The sequence below is a fragment of the Pleurodeles waltl genome, chromosome 1_2, assembly GCF_031143425.1.
Source record: "Pleurodeles waltl isolate 20211129_DDA chromosome 1_2, aPleWal1.hap1.20221129, whole genome shotgun sequence".
Classification (NCBI taxonomy): Eukaryota; Metazoa; Chordata; class Amphibia; order Caudata; family Salamandridae; genus Pleurodeles; species Pleurodeles waltl.
In genome coordinates this window covers 137901948-137924333 of record NC_090437.1, presented here as the reverse complement: position 1 = coordinate 137924333, position 22386 = coordinate 137901948, and the positions used below count along the sequence as shown (strand labels likewise).

The window sequence follows — 22386 nt, the reverse complement described above, 5'->3', positions numbered from 1 at the left end:
AAAAATAATGAGAGGAGGGAAGAATGAAACAGGAAAGGAATCTTTAGGGAAAATTCACGAAGAAGGCAAAATATTGAAGAAATCGAGCTATTGAATTTGTAGGTGGCAAAAGTGGTGTGATGACATATTTAGTCATCAGAGGAAGGATTGTTAACGCAAATGTCTCAATTAGAAATTATTAATGAACGTTTATGTGTTCTGAATAAATGAATTTCGAATAACACAGAAAAATAATGTGCACGTTTGAAATTGTGACCTTGGAGAATGGCCACCAGGATTTACGAATTGTACTAAATGAGTGATTAACATACATGAAATATTGTAAATGTATTATAATAATGTAGTAATATGTCATATTGAGATTTATAACCTATGTTCTGCATAATTGTAGGACTTAATTTAGCAAGTGTCTTGGCCTAGTCTTGCCAAGCCTCATGCAGGAAAGCTGAATTTCTTAACGTTTAATGGAAAAGTGCTGACAAAATGAACTGACAGTGAACTGCTGATCGTTTTAATAAAATGCTTAACTGAAGCTTCTATGAGAACCGATGGACAGGAGATGATGACTCCTGAATGCATCGAAAAGAGTATAACGCGTCCCAGATGTACTTTCCCAGGACTCGAACAATGAAGACACTGACTGAAGAAGAAAATGCAACATTTTTGATACCTGACGAGCCGGATGATAAAAACATCGTAAAGCGGACCAATCAACGACATGTGAACTGCGAAATATTAGAATTCATAGATTTAGTACATAGACATTATTGGCTAAGATAATAACTTACGACTAATTGACCAATTGGAAACTGGGGGATAGCCCAGGTGACTTTGATATAACAACGTGACAGAGGAGGACACAGACAGATTAGACCTTATTCCGATTTTGTGAAGCAATATTGAGAAGAGAAGAGATTTGAGATTCTGTCATTGGGCTCATACTCTCTGATTGAGAGCCTGCTGTGATGCTGATTGACTGATCGACTGATGACCTAAGGACGAAGACTGACTCTGTTGCTGACCTATTCCGTGGATAGGTAGATATGACAATATCACTGAAATGCATTTTTGTGCCTTTTCTTTCTAGGTACCAACTGCGCTGTCTAAATAGTGTTGTTAGCTAGATGCCTTTTCTAAATTCTTGTTTTATAAATTGTTTCTCTAGAAGTCCCACATGTGAATGCTAATCTGGGTTAGTTGAGGGTTTCCTTACATGATGTTGACAGATTACTGATATAAATGGTTGACGGACTGCTTTGCTGAACTTCATGACTATGAAGGATTTTTTGTCTACGATTCTCTTATTGACCTATGTTAATGCTATAGAATGTACTCTGGTACAAGCTGTTGGACTTTTTTGCTTATGCAGAGTCATACCCTATCGTTTTGCCTCCTGCCTCCTATTTGTTCTGACCTGTTTGCTGTTGGCTTTTGAACTCTGAGCAGTTTACCACTGCTAACCAGTGCTAAAGTGCATATGCTCCCTGTGTAAATTTATGTAATTGGTTTATCCAAGATTGGCATGTTTGATTTACTAATAAGTCCCTAGTAAAGTGCACTAGAGGTACCATGGTCTGTAAATCAAATGCTAATATTGGGCTGCAGCACTGGTTATGCCACCCACATAAGTAATCATGTCTCAGACCTGCCACTGCAGTGTCTGTGTGTGCAGTTTTAACTGTAAATTCGACTTGGCAAGTGTACCAACTTGCCAGGCCTAAACATTCCCTTTTCTTACATGTCAGACACCCCTAAGGTAGGCCCTAGGTAGCCCCAAGGGCAGGGTGCAGTGTATGGTTAAGGTAGGACATATAGTAGTGTGTTTTATATGTCCTGACAGTGAAATATTGCATCAATTTGTTTTTCACTGTTGCAAGGCCTGTCCCTCTCATAGGTTAACATGGGGGCTACTTTTAAGTCTGATTAAAGTGTAGATTCCCTTTGGGAGCGGATGACAATGTGCAGTTTGGGGTCTCTGAGCTCACAATTTAAAAATAGATCTTTTATTAAATTTGATTTTAACAGTGTGTGTTTGAAAATGCCACTTTTAGAAAGTGGGTATTTTCTTGGTTACACCATTTCTGTGACTCTGCCTGTTTGTGGATTCCCTGTCTGGGTCAGTTTGACAGTTGGGCTTGTTACACCTCACACTAGACAGTGACACAAAGGGAGCTGGGGTGTAGCCTGCATTTCTTGATGAGCCATCTGTGCTAGGAGGGAGGGGAGGAGTGGTCACTTACACCTGAAAGGGCTGTACCTGTCCTCACACGATGAAGTCTCCAACCCCCTGGTGAGTGTCTGGGGCATGGCCTGGGCAAGGCAGGATTTCACATTCAAAAGAGACTTTACTTTGAAGTAGGCCTACTTCAAAGGAGAAATTGGGTATAAGAAGGGCACCCAAAACCACAGACTTTAGAAAACTTCTGGAAACAAGAGGAACCTCTACCTTGAGAAGAGCTGAAGAGCTGAGGAAGAAGAGCTGCTCTGCCTGTGACTTTGCTTTGTGGAGCTGTCCTGCAGTTGCTGCTTCTGCCAGAGTAAGAGGGCAAAGACCGGACTTTGTGTGCCTTCCATCTTGAGAAGAAATTTCCAAGGGCTTAATTTAGAGCTTGCCTCCTGTTGTTTGAAGTCTCAGGGACAGCAAATACTTCTCTCTGCCAGCACCTGGAGTCTGGAGAGACACCTACTCTGCCCTGTGATGCCCTGAAAGGAGAAGCTGGCAGCCTAAAGAAAAGGAAATCCACGCACAGAGCGCTGTGCGGGGAAAAGATCGACGAGACTTCGATCTGCGTCTGAAGAAACGACACGCCGGCCGGCTCTGCAGATGAAAAACGACGCTCGCCGGAAACGTGTCCAAAGAATCAACACACAGAGCAGGAGAAACGACGCGCAGGATCGCTGACTGAGGCTGGGAGATCGCAACCCGCGCTGTGTGGTTTTCGGATCATCGTGCAGCTACATTTCCGACGCAAGTACCACTGGGCGTGTAAAAAAAACGCAAGGCCTGCCCGGATCTGGGAGAGCTGACCGGATCAACGCATCGCTCTCCTGTGGAGAGAAGAAACGATGCGCCCCAACCCGGTAAAAGGAGAAATGACACAAGGTTCTGCTCGTAAGTGGAATCAACGCATCGCAAGCCCTTTTTTGACGCACACTCGCCTGTTCGGGGTTATTTTTGACGCACCCAAGGTACATTTTCATGCTAACAGTGTTAGTGTGTGCTTGAAACTACTTATAGACTCTTTTTGATTTTTAATTGATATCTTGACTTGTGTATTGTGGATTTTTGATGTTTTGGTCTTGTTTGGTTTAGATAAATATTTCCTATTTTTCTAAACCTGTGTTGTGTCATTTTGTAGTGTTTCATCAAGTTACTGTGTGTGTTGGTACAATTACTTAACACCTAGCACTCTGAAGTTAAGCCTACTGCTCTGCCAAGCTACCAAGGGGGTAGGCAGGGGTTAGCTGAGGATGATTCTCTTTTACCCTGACTAGAATGAGGGTCTTTGCTCGAACAGGGGGTAACCTGGCTGTGAACCAAAGACACCATTTCTAACACAAGCTTTGATTAGTCTATGTTTTTTGGCGTCTTCTAACAAATTGATGCTTTTAACAAATTGATGCTGGGTTTTAATCAAATTGGACTGCGTTTGAATTAATCTCATGACTTAGTATTGTAATCAATAGGGAAATAAAATTACTAAAACGTATACTGAAGTGTGGTTATTCATGGCTAAAAGCTCATGGTGTCATGTTTATTGCTTATATTGACTATAGATTGATGTTTTGACTCATGGTTATTGAACATCGTGCATCGATTACTGAGAACATTGGTCACACCAGAGCTAGGATACTCCATGTAAATCAAAAGGTTCATCGACCTATATGCGTCACCTTGTAAGTTTACTTATTAAGGACCAACGTGCTAACACTCACATTCCTGACATTGAAGGTAAAAGACTTAGGGCCTGATGAAGAGTTTTGCGGACGGGTTACTCAGTCACAAATGTGACAGATATTACTATTCCCATAGAATATAATGGGATTGTAATGTAGTGAATGGGATATCCGTTTGTGCTGGAAAACCCCCTCCGTCAAACTCTAAATCAGGCCCTAGGACTCTGTAGCAAGGGGAGTGGAGATTCTTTAAAGAAATCGATTAGGCCTTTTGCTAGCAAGGAGCTGCTGATAAGTCTTCCTGAAAACTGCAATTTGGTGATGGTATTAGAGAGAAGTGGACTGCAGACTCTGTTTTGCAAGTATGGAAAGTCTTTAGGCAGTGTCGGACTAAGACTGGGACAAAATATAGGCCTGGGTACCAAGATAAAAGTAGACCCCCTTAGTGAAGCAGATAGCTAAAAAAGTGGAAATTTCAGGGAAATCAACTATAAGCACTGGCCCACCTGGCCATCAAACCGGCCCACAACTGCTGAAAAACTAGCCCACACACTGATCTGTCAGACCAGCCTATTGAGCACTACCTGAATTCCCTATAGGTCAGTTGGACCATTGAAGTAGATAAGGCGTTCCCTTTTGTCTTTCACTGATTACTCCTTCAGTTTGGCTGATGACAGCTATAACTTCACAAAGGCTCTGTCTGGAAAGTAGCCTGGAAAGGATACTTGAAAGTGTAACATCTTCCCCAGCTTGGGTACCCGTCAATGACAACACCACACACGGAGCTGTAAATTACACATGTTTATTCCTGTGCATCTACCTGTGAACTTCCAAATTCTAAACCAAGCATTCATTACATTCTGTTCTAGTGAGTACGTCACACTGATACAGAGTCTGTTTGGAGCCAAAAAGGTTATTTCCTAAAACATACAAGACACTACATCTCCCCCTCTGTTAGATGAAAATTCAAAATTTTTATCAAATCAATCAGCAGACATTCACCTATATAGAAACATTTACAACTATATCTCTACAAACAGTCTTCTTGATGCTTTGATCACATGACTCGATCTGGTTACTGCAAGCTGTCATCTTCAGTGTCAGATATTACCAAAGATGGTAAAAAGGTAGCAGCAGTCACTTTGTGTTCTTGGTCAATCTTTCTTTCACCATTTCGTGTTGAAGACGGATGAATCATAGGCCCAAATTGAGTAAAGTCTCTGGTAACGGACTTCCCAGGACAATGGGCAGTCATCAGGTGTCCCTTCGTAGACACCTCTTGCAAAGGTTCAGCATCATAGGGAGCATCAGATTTTCTCTTACGCATCTTTCAGGCGATCACTAGATCTCTTTTGCTAAATGAGTTGTCCTTCACATTTCGCCTCTTGTCTGTAAACACTTTCATCTTCTGCTTGGTAACCAAGTCCCTTGAACAAATTATATTTTCACTGCTGTCTCTCTTGGTGGTCCATTGAGGTACTTTGGCTGTTAATGCTCTCCTGAACATTAATCCATTAAATTAGCAGGACTGTTACCTGTGGTTGAGTGGGGTGTTGACCAATAAGCTCTTAGAGTAGAGTTTAGTACTGTGTTTTCAAACTGAGCTTCTCAAGAGTTGCATGCTCTACTGCTTTCCTTAGTGTACTCACAAAACACTCACTAAGTCCATTGGCCTGTGGCCCTAAAGAGTGCCCTGTGATACTTTATGTTTAGATGCTCCAGGAACTCTTTCATCTCTTTACTGTTAAGGGTGGGCCATCGTCCGACTTTACAATAGCTGGAATACCCCATGTCGGAAAGATGCTACCAAGCTATTTAATGACTTGTTTGTGAGTCGTAGATGAGAGATCTTCAACCAACGGAAAATGTGAGTATTCATCTACAATCACCATTAGGGGAAGTCCATTATCAAGTGGACCAAAGACATTGATGGCTATTCCCTCCCACACATGTTTAGGGAGTTCGGACATGTTCAGAATATGTTGAGTAACATTGGTAGAAAGGCAGCTGCATATGTGACAGGCGCTGAGTTACTTTTCAACTCTTTCATCTAAGTATGGAAACCAAACTCAGTCTCAGAGAGTTCTTTCTGTGGCAACAATACAACATTATTCTTTGTGAGCTACAATTATTCTCTCAGGCAGACTCTCCAGAATCAGGATTCTCGACCCTCGCTGTATTACTCCTTCCTAAGTTATAGACAATTCATCTTTTACATTTTTGTATTTTTGATATTCATCCTCATTTGTGAGAGGTCAAGTGTGTTTGTTCCACGACTGATGTGTGATTGTGTATTTTAACTTCAGCATGTAACTATCATGGCTCATGGCAGTGATAATTTGGGCTAACAAGATGGCAGCTGCTGTATTTGACTTGACGATGAAATTAATGTAGGCTTCAGTCATAGTGGATAAAGTCCCGTGACCTCGAATCGGCACTGTTGAAAAGTAGTCAGCAGAATTCTGATCCTTTCCTGGATGATTCACAGAAGTTTAATCGTACTCCTGCAATCGCTCATTTCCCATCGTTCAATGCGAGGAGACATCTTAGCTTTTGGATTGCCAAAGATGGTTTGTAAAGCTTGATGATCAGTTACCAGCATAAAAGGCTTTCCGTACAGGAAAACATGGAAATGTTCACAAGCCCATTCCACAGTCAAACTCTCTCTGATTGTGAGTAACCATGTTCTGTTTGGGACAAACCTCTACTAGCATAGGTAAACAACATACTTGTGTGCAAGCTCTATCGTGCTCTTTCTGCATAGCTATGAAAATGAACATATCATTGCTATAACTGAATGCACTTACAACAGGCTATATGATACATCGAATGACGTCTTGAAAAAGTTATGTAGCCGATGACACACCAAAACTAAGGGGCAGATTTAAGAAAAGTGGTGCTGCACGTAGTGCAGCGCCACTTCCCTTGTGCCCCTTAGCACCCCCTACCTCCACCATGTGTGCACCGTATTTAAAATACAGCGCACAATGGTGCAGGGTAGGGGGCAACAGCATCACTTTTTTACCCTATTGATGTACTTTGCAGGAGCAGTGCCACAACGTAGGTGCCACTCCTGAAGAGTACATAGGGGCCCATTATAAATAATGGAAGCCCCCTTTTAGTGCCAGCTCTGAGCAGGCATCTTAGATTTCCTTTCGCCATTTGCTCAGCCTCCCTAAAGGGGGAACGCCCCCCTTGCATACATTATGCCTGCCGCAGGCTTAATGTGGCGCAAGGGTTTACAAAGTGGTGCAATGCATACATTGTGCCACTTTGTAAATAGGGCACGGGGAAAATGCCACTTTAGCGCCGCCTTAGTGTAAAAAAAAATGACTGTATGATGGCGCTAAGGGCTCTTAAATCTGCCCCTAAGTCATTTGTATTGTTACAAACCAACATGTATAATAGAAAAGGTTGTAATGTACTTGCAACATTTTTCAATTTCCAACTGATAACCTTTATATAAATCCAGACGAGGGATAACCTGTGAATCATTTATTGCATTATCATGTCAGCAATGTGTGGACCTGGATGTTGTTCTTGTTCAATTGTTTTGTTTGCCTAACATGTCAATGCAGATGAGTACAGCTCCTTCACTGTCCTTTGTAGGCACTGCCACTAAGGGAGAAATCCCTAGTGTTGGACCAGTGGAACGCTCAATAATGTCATGTTTCAGTAATGATTTAAGTTCTTTTTCAACAGCTTCTTGCAAATGAAAAGCAGTTTGTCTATGTCTCTGAGCAACAAGACGGACATCTTCATTAATATGCAGTTTTACTTTCATAGTCTTAAGCTTTCCGAAACCATGAAACAGTGAAGGAAAATGACTTGCTATTTCGTGGTGAGCATTCATTGTGTAATTCACAGAAACCAGTCCCATATCAGCAGCTGTGTTGAAACTAAGTAAACAAGCACTTGATTCTGCACACTAAAGCACATGGATTGTTGCTTGTACCTTTGTTTTCTTATGTTTCATTGTTGCTACAAATGAACCTTGACTTTTTATGGGTGTCGAAGCAGCCCATGTATACACTTTGGTCTTTGATGACTTGAGCTGCAGCAATGGAGAAAGATCATTGTATTTCTCTTCAGGCATTATGTTTATCGATGTACCACTGTTGATAATGAATGGTACTTAACGACCATTTCAATGTTATCTCTGGACTTTGTTAGTAGAATTGTGCTGCTTTGGCATATCGACTTTTTTTGAACTGGCATTTTTTTTCACATGCGACCAGTCCAATATGTGCATGCTTTGATGAGGTAAGCATCAACATATCACAGTCACTTTCTTCTCTTTCACTTGATATTAAAACGGAAGAACTGTTTGACAATGATTTAGAAGACAATCAACTTTATTTACTTTCAATTTGCCTCAACCGATGTCGCCGCTTGGCCTTGTGAATGTCTGTCATACTTTGCTTCTAGAACATTTTGGTGACCATTTTGTCTTCATGTCATGACGCACTTATCTTTTTCTTTGATTTACACACCTTCACAAAATGGTTCTCTTTCCGCAGTCTTCACGTATGTGTCCAATAGAGGGACACTTTCCTTCATATGGAAATTAAAATCCACATCTAAAACTGAACTTCTTTTTACAAGTAGACCTCACTTTGCGTCATTCAGTCTTTTGCTTCAGATTATTTTTCACACTCATGACTGACTTGCTCTGGGTACCTCTGGCCTCCATGTCAGCAGCTTGTCTCTCAGCACGTTCCTCAGCTCTGGCAGCCATCAGCACTCGCTTCAGACTAAGGGCCTGATTTAGAGATTGGCGGAGGAGTTTCTCCACCACAAACATGATTATTATCCCATCCGCTGTATTATGATTTCCATAGGCAATGATGGGATCGTAATACGGGAGACGGGCTATCCATTCACATTTAGGATGGAGCAACCCCTCCACCAAACTCTAACTCAGGCCCTAAGAGTTTCTCTCAGCATTCGTCATCTGAATTAATCTGAGCAGCATCCATCAATAACCTAGAGAGAGGGAAGTAGTCAGCCAAACCTACAGTATAAGTGTCTGTCCAGGATGGGTGAGGAGCTGTGTATCTCAGGTGTCTGTGGGGTACACTGGGGACAGGACTGAGGTGAGTGATCTGCTGGTCTGCTGTGACGGCGGCCCCATTGTCTTTCTGCACTTGTTGCTAGATGGAACAGCACATTTGTGACTGGAGTTGCAGAGGCGTAGTTGGGGTTGCGACTGCATGTTGGAATTATGCTGTGCGCAGCAGCAGCTGCGGGTTGCAGATCTGGACTGTGCCTGTCTAAGCCTGATCATGCTGTGACCAACCTGTGAATGGCCACAGCAACCCACACTTCGGAATGGGCATGTTTGTGGCTGCAAATGCCTAGAGTAACCAGGCTGTGCAGACGCTGCAACCCACTATATCCAGCCCATGCTGAGCTGCATCTTCCCAAGCCATTATGTAGTGTGCCACATGTGCAGAGGGAATCTGCACAAATGGTGTGCTTAGGACAACTGTCATGGGCAATGCAAGAGCAATATGAATACTGGATAGATGTATCATTATGTCTCACCCTTAGCCCCGCCTCTAGCTCCGCCCACCAGCCACACCCATAACTCATTTTAATGAGTACCTGCACTTATTTTTTCCCATTTAAAGCACTGGTAACAAGGTATTGCATTGAAAACTGTCCCGTTGCAGTGGGTGGCAGAATGACTCACCTAATGAATATTAATTAGGCAGTTCGCTATTTGCACTATTTCACTATTTGCGACCCCTGCAGTTGATCCTAAGCAAATGGACTGTGGCCTGCAAGGCACAACAGTCCATCATTTCTGTGTGCCTTCCCAAATACAAAAAAAAACAAAAACATTTTTTAAAAGCAATTCATGTTACTTAAAGGAACCGGTGCTGTTCTTTTTTTCTGTTAAAGTTTTGCTTTTGGGAACTCACCAGGGACCACAGGCCCCAGGGAACCGTTCCTCTTTTTCCCAATCATATCCCACCTCATTTGTGGTGTTGGTATCTGATCAATGGCTTGCAAACCAAATTACAGTTGCAAGCTATTTCCAAATACCGTTGCGACCTATTAGACAATGAATTCCCTCTTAACTGTGGTTTGGAACAGCTCACAAAACCCATTCTGCAAGTTGGCTTTTCCGACTTGCAACATGGGTTTAGTACATATAATACAAAAAAGCCCTTTAGTGCTTGTAAACGCTGTGAGTTTTGAGAATCACGTGTTTACGAATTGCAAAAGGGCTTTTGTCCATCGGACCCTTTATTTTCTAACTCTGAACTTGGGAAATCGGTCATCTTCGCAGTTAGATCAAAATGTTTGTGCAGAGCCAGCCTGTTTGTTTAAGCAATCTAATAATTTTTACAGGCAACAACAAATCATAAAATGCAAAAATATTTCCACTGCAGCATAGCTACCCAATGTAACCAATACCTAACAACCTGTCATTAAGAGTACAGCACATACGATATTTTATAAGAAAAATATATATATTCTTACATTGATCTATTCTGCTGGCTGTGTCCTGCTTGCACCATTTCATCGAGGTTTTCATTTACGTTGTTTAAGTCCTGCACGAGGTCCTGTAAATCACCTGCAGTGGCCTTGAAGAAAAAAACGATGAGTGAGGTCTGCTAGTATCTTTTAGTTGTCTCCGAGCGGTCATTAGTATTTCACTTTTACATGGAAAAATATAAGAGTTCTCGAGTGCCTGATTTGAGGCTCTTGTGCCCTATTAAGACAATGGTGCAGCTCCATTTCATTATATTGCCTGCTTATTCCTCAATAACTGGAATTCGAGACTTAGAGCCTGATTTAGACCTCGGCAGATGGGATACTCCATCACAAACCTGACGGAAATCCCGCCCGCCCATTCTGTCCTAATAGCGCAGGCAGAATATCCGCCACGTTATTCTGCTTCGAGTAAGAGCAGTAAAAACGGTGTGAAAAAGCGAGTGGAACTTGTATGTGATTCTGTGTCCCTGAATATTCTGTAGTGAATAAACGCTGGAACATCCGCTCTGCAGTCAAAGGAACAAATGATTTGAGAGCACACATTTTCCGTCAGCTAACAGCCAGAACAGAAGTGAGTGAGATCCTTTAAATCAACAGAATCATTACTTACAGGCGTGCAGCTTCAACTGTGACATCTGCTAAGTCCATATTTGTAAGTGCTTTCTGGAGAGGTTTAATTTGCGTGAACTGAGTATCAAGGGCAGAATGGAAAAGTGTAAACATATTTCTTTAAGAGTCCATATGTCACCAGCGTCCACATACTGCTCTTGAAAAATGGTGGGAAAAATAAGGCAAAGCTTCCAGACAATTTAGCACCCCTTAATATTGTGAAGTGAATAGAAGTTGGAACCATCAGCTTTGCATTTATAGCAGAAGAGTTGTGTTTACATGGTTGTCTTTACCCCGAGAGCCAGAACAAAAGTGATTGAGATCTATTAAGCCAACACAATATCTTTAATACAATCAAGGATTTCAGTTCGATCGTTTGTGAATTTACAGCAGTGAAGCTTCAGCTGTGGCAACTGCTGTATACATGTTGTAAGTGATGCATGTTGAGGTTTATTTGTGAATTGAACATCTTAGCTACAATGAAAACTACATATGTATTTCTCCAAAAAGAGTCCATAATTTTACATCAAATATCCACCTCAACATGAGTTCTTTCTGTTGCTTGATTATTAAATGCTTACTCTGTGTGTAAATGTCTTGTACATGACCGCCGCTAAAGCTATTTGAAAGACTACAGCAACATATCCAGTGATGGTAAGATGGCCAGTGTAAAGAAATTGGGTTGTTGGTTGACTGGGGTGTGAGCTCTGGTCAAGCAGAAGTCACAATCCCTGTCAGGGTGTGACACAAACCACCTCTGTGTTAACCTGTGCTTAACCCTCTGGTAGCTTGGCACAGAGCAGTCATGCTTAACTTATAGACAATGTGTAAAGTATTTGACCCAGGCCCCTTTATTTACAAGGTTTTAAAAAAAAGGTTGGATCTCTTTCTTTGCGCCATTTACTTTATGATAACACAAATTCCTTTTCATAACCACACCCATGTGGTGCTGTGAGCAAACATAGCCCACTTGCACCCATGACAGGATAGGGTTAACAGAATCCCTGGGAGGGGCTCATCTCGTTAGACCAATCAGAAGAGCTGGTTTTCCAGACGTGGATGGATGAGCATCAGGAATTCAGGACACGTATTGTCTCTACTTATACAGGTCGGCCTGGAACGGGAGCACCATTTGGATCCTGTGCATGTATGCAGCAGGCATGGTCACGAACAGTCGACCTTGATGAAGTAAGTCAGAGCCCAGGGAAGGAAGGCCTGCCAAGAGGTCACTCAGTTGGGAGCCTAGTTATTGGGTGACATAAGACTAATTGCCCTCCAATTTGTTTTAAAATTAGAGTGTGACTACAGGCGCCATCCCCCTGCAGGATCCATGTTGCCTGGAGTGGGAGCAACTCGAATGGGTCACACTTTCTGAGCACGTATTTGAGATCACAGAATTGGTGGATAAATTGTGTTATCCGACGTGGCGATTGTACCTTGATGGGACACATGACGCCACATTATAGCGTTTTTTTTCTGCATAACTGTATAGATTTGTCACAAAATGACATTATGCACCAAGGAGCGCTAGCGGTCACTGTAATGGGGTGACAAGATCGCCATTATAAAATCAGACATTACCCTTTTGTGGAAACAAAGCTGCACATATCAACATTGTATGCAGAGTGTTGTGTGGAACACAGTGTGTACTTAGTGCATGCTTTTGAATACAGCAAGTGTGCATAATGGCCTAAACACAATTGGCCTGTGGCATGCAAAGCATGTTGCATTTCACATTGAGGATACACTTGTAGAGCATACATTTTGAACGCTTTCTTTATTCATGATGTCTCTGTGCTTCCTGTCCAAACTAACTGTTTTCCAGGTATAGCAAAAGAAAAGGGTGAAGACCGTAAGTTACATAAAGAGCACCCAAGTGACGCATGCCTTAGTGTGTATGCAAATATATTTCAGGGCTTAGGTAGCCCTAAAAGCTTGGCCCTGAAGAAAGCCACTGCAAATTTATTAGCCCATTTTTGGCTGAAACATATTGACCGATCGCTAGACCAATCACCAGGGTGTGTGAGATGACTAAAGTTTCACTGGACACCTACCACTGTTTTTAATCATCTCTAGGAGTCCCTGATTAAACTGATTAGCCACCCAGTGTGGGTGGATATCCTGGAGGCAGTTTTAAGATTTGCACAATCACTTTCACCACACTTTGAAGATCAAAACCAGCTGCAATGTAAATAGGCATCGAAGCACACCTAAGATGCATTTGGCATCTTAGGTGGGAACCCGATGATGAAGCATGCCACCAACTAGGTTGATGGGTGAGGGTTCTTCTTAAAACCTATTTTGTTTTTCATGAATTACAGTTAATTGGCATGGATGACACAAGACAAACATGGTAAAAGGCTTGTTCTATATATGTTATAATATTTGCAGCTTGGGAAGGTGAGCGAGTTTTCTTCTCACTCTCCTAGTTGTTGAAAGTATTTGTGCAACACTTCAAACAGTATTTAAGTGAAAACACCACACAAAAAAAGATCCCAAACCAGGTTAGAAAAATAGAGCAATTTCTAATGCACAAAACAAGATCAAAAAGCCAACAATACAATCATTAGAACAAGAGATATGCAAGTGTGGAGATTTTGTGACAATAGCACCAAAAAGCATAAAGTGTTAACTGTGGATATCTGGTTGTGCTCGACAGTGTAAAAGTCCCAAGTTCAGGGTGAACATTATGGATCGCGGGCCAGCTACACAGACCCAGTTACATCCACTGTACAAAGCAAATTAAATTCTGTTTGTGGAGCATTGTGAGGGTCGCGTTGAAGATGAGTTGAGAAGCCAAAACGATCTGTTAGTTTTGAGATGTGGCGAGGGTGTGATGGAAGGTTCTGCCTCGTCGTTGAGCATCACATGAATAAGGGCTTGCAATGCAAACTCCAGCGTTGAGGACGCGTTGTGCAGTCAGGGGCGATGCGTCTGTTCCAAGGAGCTGCAAGACAGTCTTAGGTCCGGTATTTACACCCAGTTGTGCCTTTGAAGTGGGGGATGCTTCTAGAGGCTTGTCTTTGAAATGCACATGTGTACTGCCTTCCTTGCCCTGGAGGTATGCAGTCCTATGTGTGAAGGCAGTACACAGCTTACTCAAGTGTAGGTGGGGCTGTGCCCAGCTCCTCCATCCCATCCTGCCAGTGATGACTCATTCAGGCACTCCTAAGCTCCCTATTATATGGCTGTCTAGGAGGAATACACAAAGGCTACCTGTCAAATACACCCCGTCATGTGACCCAGAGACAGGCTGCAGGCAGCAAATGGCTAAGGCAAGAAAATGCCAACTTTCTAAAAGTGAGATTTTCAAAATTGTAATTTAAAATCTTACTTCACCATAACATAGGATTTTTCAATACAATTCCAAAGACACAAAACATGAACTGGTTACCAGCTCCCATTCGGAAAAACAGCTTATTAAATGTAATAGGGTAATTCCAATGTTATCCCCCAGAAGAGGTAGGCCTTGCAGCAGTGAAAAACAAATTTAAGAGTTTTTTTACTACCAAGACATACAAAACTCAAACGTATATGTCCTACTTTTTAGATATGCAGTAATCTGCCATCTAGGCTGTCCAGGTCCTACCATAGGGATGACTTATAAGTACTAAAAAGGAAGCTTTTGGACTTACTGAAAGGTTTATTTTGACACGTCAACATTGCAATTTAAAACTGCACACACATGCTGCAATGGCAGGCATGAGATATGTTTGATGGGATACTTAAGTGGGTGGCATTATAAGTGCTGCTGGCCCACTAGCAGCATTTAATTTACAGGCTGTGAGACAGGGAATTAATTTGAAAAAAGGTCAACTTCCTGCTAGCCTTTCAGATCATATTTACTTCCCACTTTGAAGGAAGCTGGTCTGGTGTGTGGTGGGTACCCAACATACTTACACCTTATACCAGCTCTATGTATCCCTCTTAGTGAAGTTTAGGCAGTGTCTAGAAGCCAGGCTTTCTACAGGTAGCTCTGGATGAGCAGCCAAGACTTATCTAGGAGACATGCAAAGCTCATGCAATACCACTGTAGTCACACAACACTTGCACACATGAAAGAAAACACTCAGTTGAACAAAAATAAAGGTACTTTATTTTTGGAACACAATACCCCAAAATACTAGAAGGGCAACCTTCCAATAGGAGGTAAGTAATACACTAGATATATACACTGGTACTCAGAAATAGGCATAGAAAAGGTTAGAAAACAGTGCAAAGAGCAATACCCAATAGTGACCCTAGGAGGAGCCCAAACCATATACTAAAAAAATGGAATGCAAACTCAGGACCCCCAACTAGGTAAGTGGAATGTGTAAAGTGGAGCGGGGCGGAACTAGAAAACACAGAGGTAAGTAACACAACACCCCCAGCGACCAGGAAAGCAGTAGTAAATCACTGGATTTTCCCAAACCACCCAAAAGGAGGAAAACAAGAAAGAGAAGATACCCAGCCGAGACTGCAAGAAGCCAGCGGTGGATCCTGGAGAAGAAGACTTGTGGAGAGAGCAGACAAAGTCCAAAAGCGACAGTGGAGTCCAGGAGGAGTAGGGGCTACTACCCACCCAGCTGTATTTGCAGGAGTTGGCAGATGGTGACGAAGAACAGGTTAGCACTGCAGTCCTGGAGCCGGAGAAGAGTTCCTGATGGATGCAGAAGATGTCCCACACTGGATTGAAGATTGCAGATGGGTGTCAGTGCAGGAATTCCACCAACAAGCCTTGGCAAAGGCAAACTCATGGTTATTCGAAAAGTGGTGCTGCAGGGTTCCAGCAGGGCCCAGGAGGACTCACCCCAGGAGGGGGAGTTGCAGGGGACCCTCAGCATCACAGAGAGGCCACAAGAGCAGAGGCAGCACCCACAGGAGTCCCACAGGATTGGGACACAGAAGTTGCAGAAGGAGCCCATGCAGCACTACAAAAAGGGATCCCAAGCCGCAGGAGAACCACACGGAGGGCTGAGCGTCGCAGGAAGGAGTGCTGGGGGCTGGAGCTACATGCCACCTGAAGATCCCTTGGAGGAGATGCAAACAAGCCTTGGCAGCTGCAAGAGACGCAGTTCACTGGGGAACTGTCCTTTGGGAAGGCAAGGTCTTACCTCCACCAAAGTTGGACAGCTGTCAGAGAGGACCAAGAGCACTATTCTGGACCACCACTCGTGGTACAGGATCCACGCAGCTCAAGATGAGGGGAGATCCACGCAGCCGGTCGTCGTTTGCAGCAGGTGCCTGTGGATAAAGGGGAGTGACTCCTTCACTCCAAGGGAGATTCCTTCTTCTTCTTGTGCAGACTGAAGAGTTGCTGTCTTCTGAGGATGCACGGCTGGGGAAATGTTGCAAAGCTGAAAGGAGCCATGGAAACAAAGTTGCAGAAGAGTTTTCTTTGTTGATTGCAGCATTGTCGGTTCCTGAAAGGTCGAGTCACATTTCTTGTGGCCAGAAGTCGAAGTGGAGATTGCAGAGGAATCCTGCTGGAGTTTTTTTAAGCCAAATCTGAGAACCCCCCTAAATAGCCCTGAAAGGGGGATCGGTCACCTAAGCAGATAAGCACGTATCAGGAGGGGGGTCTGACGTCACCTGCCTGGACTGGCCACTCAGATGCTCCCAGAGAACCCTGTCAACCTTGGAAACAGATGGCAGAACCCAGGGACCCTCTGGAGGAGCTCTGAGCACCACCTCTGGGGTGGTGATGGACAGGGGAGTGGTCACTCCTCTTTCCATTGTTCAGTTTCGCACCAGAGCAGGGACTGGGGTCCCTGAACAGATGAACTGCTTTATGCGTGGAGGGCACCAAATGTGCCCTTCAAAGCATACCAGTGGTTTGGGAGGCTACCCCTCCCAAGCCAGTCACACCTATTTCCAAAGGGAGAGGGTTTTACCTCCCTTTCCCAAAGGAAATCCTTTGTTCTGCCTTCCTGGGCTTGATCAGATCAAACAGCAAGAGAGCAGAAGCCTGTCTGAGGGGTGGCAGCAGCTTGTGCTGCCTGGCAAACGCTATAAGGATGGTGGTAGCAATGCTGGGGGTCCTCTAAGGTGCCCCCTGAGTGTATGGAATCATACTTCTAATACTTGCAACAGTATTGGGGTATGATTTTGACATATTTGATACACACGTAAAATGGCAACCCTGTACTCACAAAGTCCAGGAAAATGGATCTGGAGTTTGTGGGGGTACCTCTGCTAGTGCAGAGGTGCCCTTACACACAGGTACCTGCACCCTTCCCTCTGGGCTGCGAGAGCCTACCATAGGGGTGACCTATAGTGACCTGGTGCAGTGACCTGTAGTGAAAACGGGTACATGCACCCACTTCACACAGACTGAAATGGCAGGCCTACAGAACCCTTTGCATGGGCTTCCTATGAGTGGCAGAATAACTGTTGCAGCCCATAGGGATCCCATGGAACCCCCAATGCCCTGGGTACCTAGGTACCATATACTAGGGCGATACATGGGGTGACCAGTATGCCAGTTGTGGGATGAAAAAGGTACAGTTACCAAGTAAAAAGGGAGAGAGCATAACCACTGGGGCCCTGGTTGGCAGGATCCCAGTGAACACAGTCAAACACACTGACAAAAGCAGAAAATGGGGGTAACCATGCCAAGAAAGAGGGCACTTTCTTACACACTTTGCCTATGAAAGTTCCAAATTTTTGTGTGAGATTGGGAAGGCTTCCAGCTACCTATCACTCCAAATGTCACAATCACATTTCGACCTCAAATGGTTTGGAAATGTCTTTTTTAAGAGGTCTTCATCAGGGCAACATCCTTTTCACAATATTATCTTTTTCATTTTACGGGGCACTAGTCACGGATCGCCCGCATAGATACTGACTCCTACACCTACAGTAGTCTTGCAGTGGGTTGCTGCGTTCTTTTCCTCTTCCAGAAAATTAGAACAAAACAAATTACCTGGTCTATTGGAAGTCTTTGCTCTAAAACCGGTTTGGAGCGGGCTTATGATATCATGGTCTAGAATCCGTGTTTACATTTTTGCCAAAACAATGAGTGCAAAAACCTTCTGAACACAATGAATAGGGCTAATGGGCCTGTAGTTGGCCCATAGGGACTTATCACTATTTTCGTATATCGGCACTACTTCAGCATCTTGCCAGAATTGAGGTATGGATGCCCCCATTGCAATCGCATTTGATAAGGCTGATATATATCCAGCCCATGTATCAGTATCATAAACAAATAAATCCAAGGCTAGGCCATCTGGCCTTGGAGCCTTACCCCTCGCAAATGTGGTCAAAGAATCAAGTACATCCTTTTTAGTAAGAGGTGGAGAATTAAAATTCGGTAGGCTATTATACAACATAATACTCTCGGTAGATGAGACTGTGTCCTCATGATAGAGAGCAGCAAAATGGGTGACCCATTGACATGGCAAGACATAATTCTGTAGATCAGTCCCCCCCAAAATTTGGGCCCCTAGTCAGAAGCCTCCAGAAGCACGATTGGTCTCTGGCTGCACATGCTTCCACTCGCTTCTGCCACCTATTATTATCCCACTACTTCTTTACCTTAAGCATGGAGGTCTTATATTCCTTCCTAGTGGCAGCTATTGTTATGTTGCCATTTTTGTTATAGCTCCATACACGTTATTTTAGCAAACTAGGCCTGCCGCTGTGCACTTTAACCTATATATATTTTATTCAGCTTTGTTTATTATTTTAACAATAGCCACATTTACAGTCTTGTTTTATTTCTCTCCATCTAGCTGTTCTTTGCCTAGGTCAGCACTGCATTCTTAAACAAGACATTTTTTTCACTCTGTGCTTTTCTCAAGGCTGCAGTGAGATAGGTTGCCGGTAAACATGGTAACGCTTGTCTCTAGTGATCATAGAAACATACACATCCTTACGTAGGGATTTTTTTTTTTAGAACATCAGCTATTTTATTATAAAAACACTTCTCTGTCCCATGTGTGTTAGAGGGAGATTCCAGCCAGATGACCACAACTGTATGCTGTATGCTGATTGCTTTGCTACAACTGCTTCTGTAGACTACAGTCCTCTTGCTCAGGTATGAGGGATGATGTCTTCCCAGGGGAACCTGAAGGGCAGAACTAGAGCTTAACATGCTGTGCTCTAACAAAGCCTAGTTAGGAATCATTTTAATGACTCTAGTGACAAACATGGTTGCGTTATTTTTCTGCTTCACTCTCCTTGTCACAATTTTAATCCGGAGGAAGATCTTTCTCCTATCTTGCAGCCAAGACCTGGAACTCTCTTCCCCTTCATCTCAGGCAATCTCCCTCTCTGCCTCAATTCAGGAAGGACCTCAAGACCTGGCTCTTCACCTGAACCGGCCAGCCAGCACTTCAACTAAGCTGCAGGCCACCTTTCGCCCCAAGCCACCTTGAGACCCAAATGGGTGATTAGCCGTTCTTTACAAGATCCGTGATTGACTGATTGACTCTCTGCTTCCCTACTTTTTACAATAATATTCAATATATTGCTTGTACTTCTTTATTGATATTAGACAACATTTCTGGCTTCATAACATCCTGACTCCATTTAAGACGGTGTCTACCTGGAGTTTGTACCATATTCAAAGTGCTGGCAAGTTTTGCAAGGTCAGTTACCGATTTATCAAACAATGCAAGCATTGTGAGGCATAGGGGATTATGGTCACGCTCCAATCTTTCTTGTACTACTATATCAACTACTTGGGACCATAATCTTAGGTCAACAATAATGTAATGAATTCAACTTTTAAAGGGATGATTATTAAAGATACAGGCCCCCTTAGGCTCAGATTTAGTGCGGCTATTTGTGGCCTTAACCACCAACTCAATAGAAAGTGATTTCAGCTGAAGGGCAGCTTGAGTCCACCTTTAATTGGTTGGATCTGGGGAATAGCCCAAGATTCATCCTCCTCAGCAGTAATTCCAATATCATCTGCACTTAACAGCGCAAACCTTGTATTGAAATTCCCCACAAGTATCAAAATTGAATTTGACGGATGCCTAGCCAAGTAGGCCTCCAGGGTCTGAATTGTCCCTGAGGCACGTCCACCCTGGACCCCAAGCACCTTTATGTTAAAAATCATTGCACTATGCTTCCTCTCCCTTCAAGTCCTAAAATATCGGGACAATCAATTGCTAGTTATCGGATCTTGCAATTTAACTGGGGCCTAACCAATATAGTTAGTCCACTCATGGGCCATACAGATCTACTCGGTATTGCTGGAATTTGGAATGACAAGCACTCCACTTTATATAAAGGTTTCAAGGGCCCTGTTCTCCTGAAGGGAGCACAGATCGTACTTCTCCTCAAACTGACACCATGCAGGCTGCAACAGCTTGGCCCTAAGGCCAGCCACATTCGAAGAGATCATCAAGGTCTCAAGTGTGTTATGGACTCCAATATCACACTCAAACAGGGGCACAGGCAAAATATTAACTATTTTCAAAGTTGGAGAGTCAGAGCCAGTACTCAAAGACCCAGATGGACCTTCCATGCTATGGCCTTCAAAGCCTGGCATATGACCAGGAAAATTAGGCATGAAGTGTGGCTATGAAGTTGGAACTGTGAGATGTAATCAGGAAAATGCAAATAATCTTTCTAAGATATTGTTGCTTAGTTTAAGGCAAGCAGTCAGATAAGGTTAGAGCAATACATAGCATAAATACAGTTTTAGCCATAATTGTACGAATGCTGTGGAGAATTACAGTTCACATACCACAGTTGAGCATACCAAAGTGCCCACAGCAAAGAGAAACAATGGTGTCTACACCTCCTTTACTCCATTATAACACATCTACTGCCAACTTAAAAAATACAACTCAATATCTCATGGTTGATCACCTCAACGGTCATTTGTCATCAACACAGCCCTGCTGCTGGACTTGTGGACTGCCTGTCCCTGGTCCTTATCTCCGTCTGTATTCTGCCCAGCTGCCAACACTAGGCACAACTTCTGACACAAGAAATGGACCAGGAATTTTCTTGCCTTTTTTCTGTAATCTATTTAGGAAATCCGATTAAAGGGAAGCAGTTAGGTAAAAGTATTAAAGTCAGAGCGTCCTCACAGCCTAAATGTTTCTTTGTGAATAATCATCAGCATGCATGGCACATTGATGTCATTGCTACTGTGTGAGATAATTTAATTCACAACTCATTCTACATACACAGATTACAAAAGGAGAGATAGCAATGAAAAGGCATTCCACTCTTCAACAGTACCTCACCTGCTCAGGGATCACCGCAGGAGGGACATTTCTGAGCAGGGATCCACTGTACACAAGGCATTTTCGCCTTGGGCACCATCAACGTAATGGTTACGTCCATAGCTGCAGTGCTGAGGTGCCACGGACATAACCATTACGTCCTAGTACTGGCCCTCGGGGGAAGTGCTAGTGCTCCCCCGAGGGCCGCACCCCTACCACCCCCATGGCAGGGCTGGAAGGAGAATCGCTTCCCTTTCCACCCGGACCCCCCCCCCAAGTAACCCCCCTTGGGCAAGGGTCGCTCCCCAGGGGGTAATTATTTTCAAGGCCTTTTCTGCCTCAACTGGGGGAATATTGGCCTATTGCTATTGTTTTGTTGATTTGTTTTTTTTTTTCAGACGTGGGGAGCGACCCCTTAGGCAAGGGTGGCTCCCCTGGGGGGCAAATTATATTTAGGTCATTTCTGCCCCCCTTGGGGGCAGATCGGCCTAGTTTTTATTAGGCCAATCCGCCCCCGAGTGGTGCAGATACTACTGGGCACCAGGGATTTTTTTTGATTGTTTTGCAGACGGGGAGCAACCCTTTAGGCAAGGGTTGCTCCCCTGGGGGGCAATTTTATTTTAGGCCACTTCTGCCCCCCTTGGGGGCAGATAAGGCTATTTTTCTTGAGCCAATCTCCCCCCAAGGGGGGCAGAAACCACTAGACACCAGGGATTTATTTTTTGCACCAATTTCACACAAGGGGAACGACCCCTTTTCCCCTGGGGGTCAAATTTATTTTAGGCCATTTCTGCCCCCCTTGGGGGCAGATCAGCCTATTTCTATTAGGCCGAACTGCCCCGGGGGGGGCAGAAGTCACGTAGGCACTGGGGATTGGTGTGTGTGTGTATGTGTGCATTTTGTTTGGGGGCGCGGCCCCTTGGGCAAGGGTCACTTACCATGGGGCACATTACTGTTGGCCATGTCTACCCCCTTTGGGGGCAGATCGGCCTATTTTTGGAAGGCCCATCTTCCCCCAAGGGAGGAAAAAAGCCCACCAGAAACCAGGGAAGATTTGTTTTCAACAAAAGAGGGTGGGAGTATGGCCATACACTCCCACCCCAAATAAATTGGGCCAAAAGTGGGGCAAAAAACTTACTAGATGCCAGGGAATAAAACAAAATAGTGGGGTGGTGGCTACCAACCAGTATGGGCATGGTTA

General features: G+C 43.8%; 1 protein-coding gene across 1 annotated transcript in view; it reads right to left on the bottom strand.

Moving 5' to 3' along the window:
• Positions 1-10385: 10385 nt before the first annotated feature.
• The window catches only part of LOC138253708 (uncharacterized), a 309351-nt gene continuing 297350 nt past the window's right edge, over positions 10386-22386 (bottom strand). The window contains exon 7 of the mRNA XM_069205800.1: positions 10386-10493. Coding sequence (XP_069061901.1) covers positions 10386-10493 — 108 coding nt within the window. The remainder of the gene's footprint in view (positions 10494-22386) is intronic.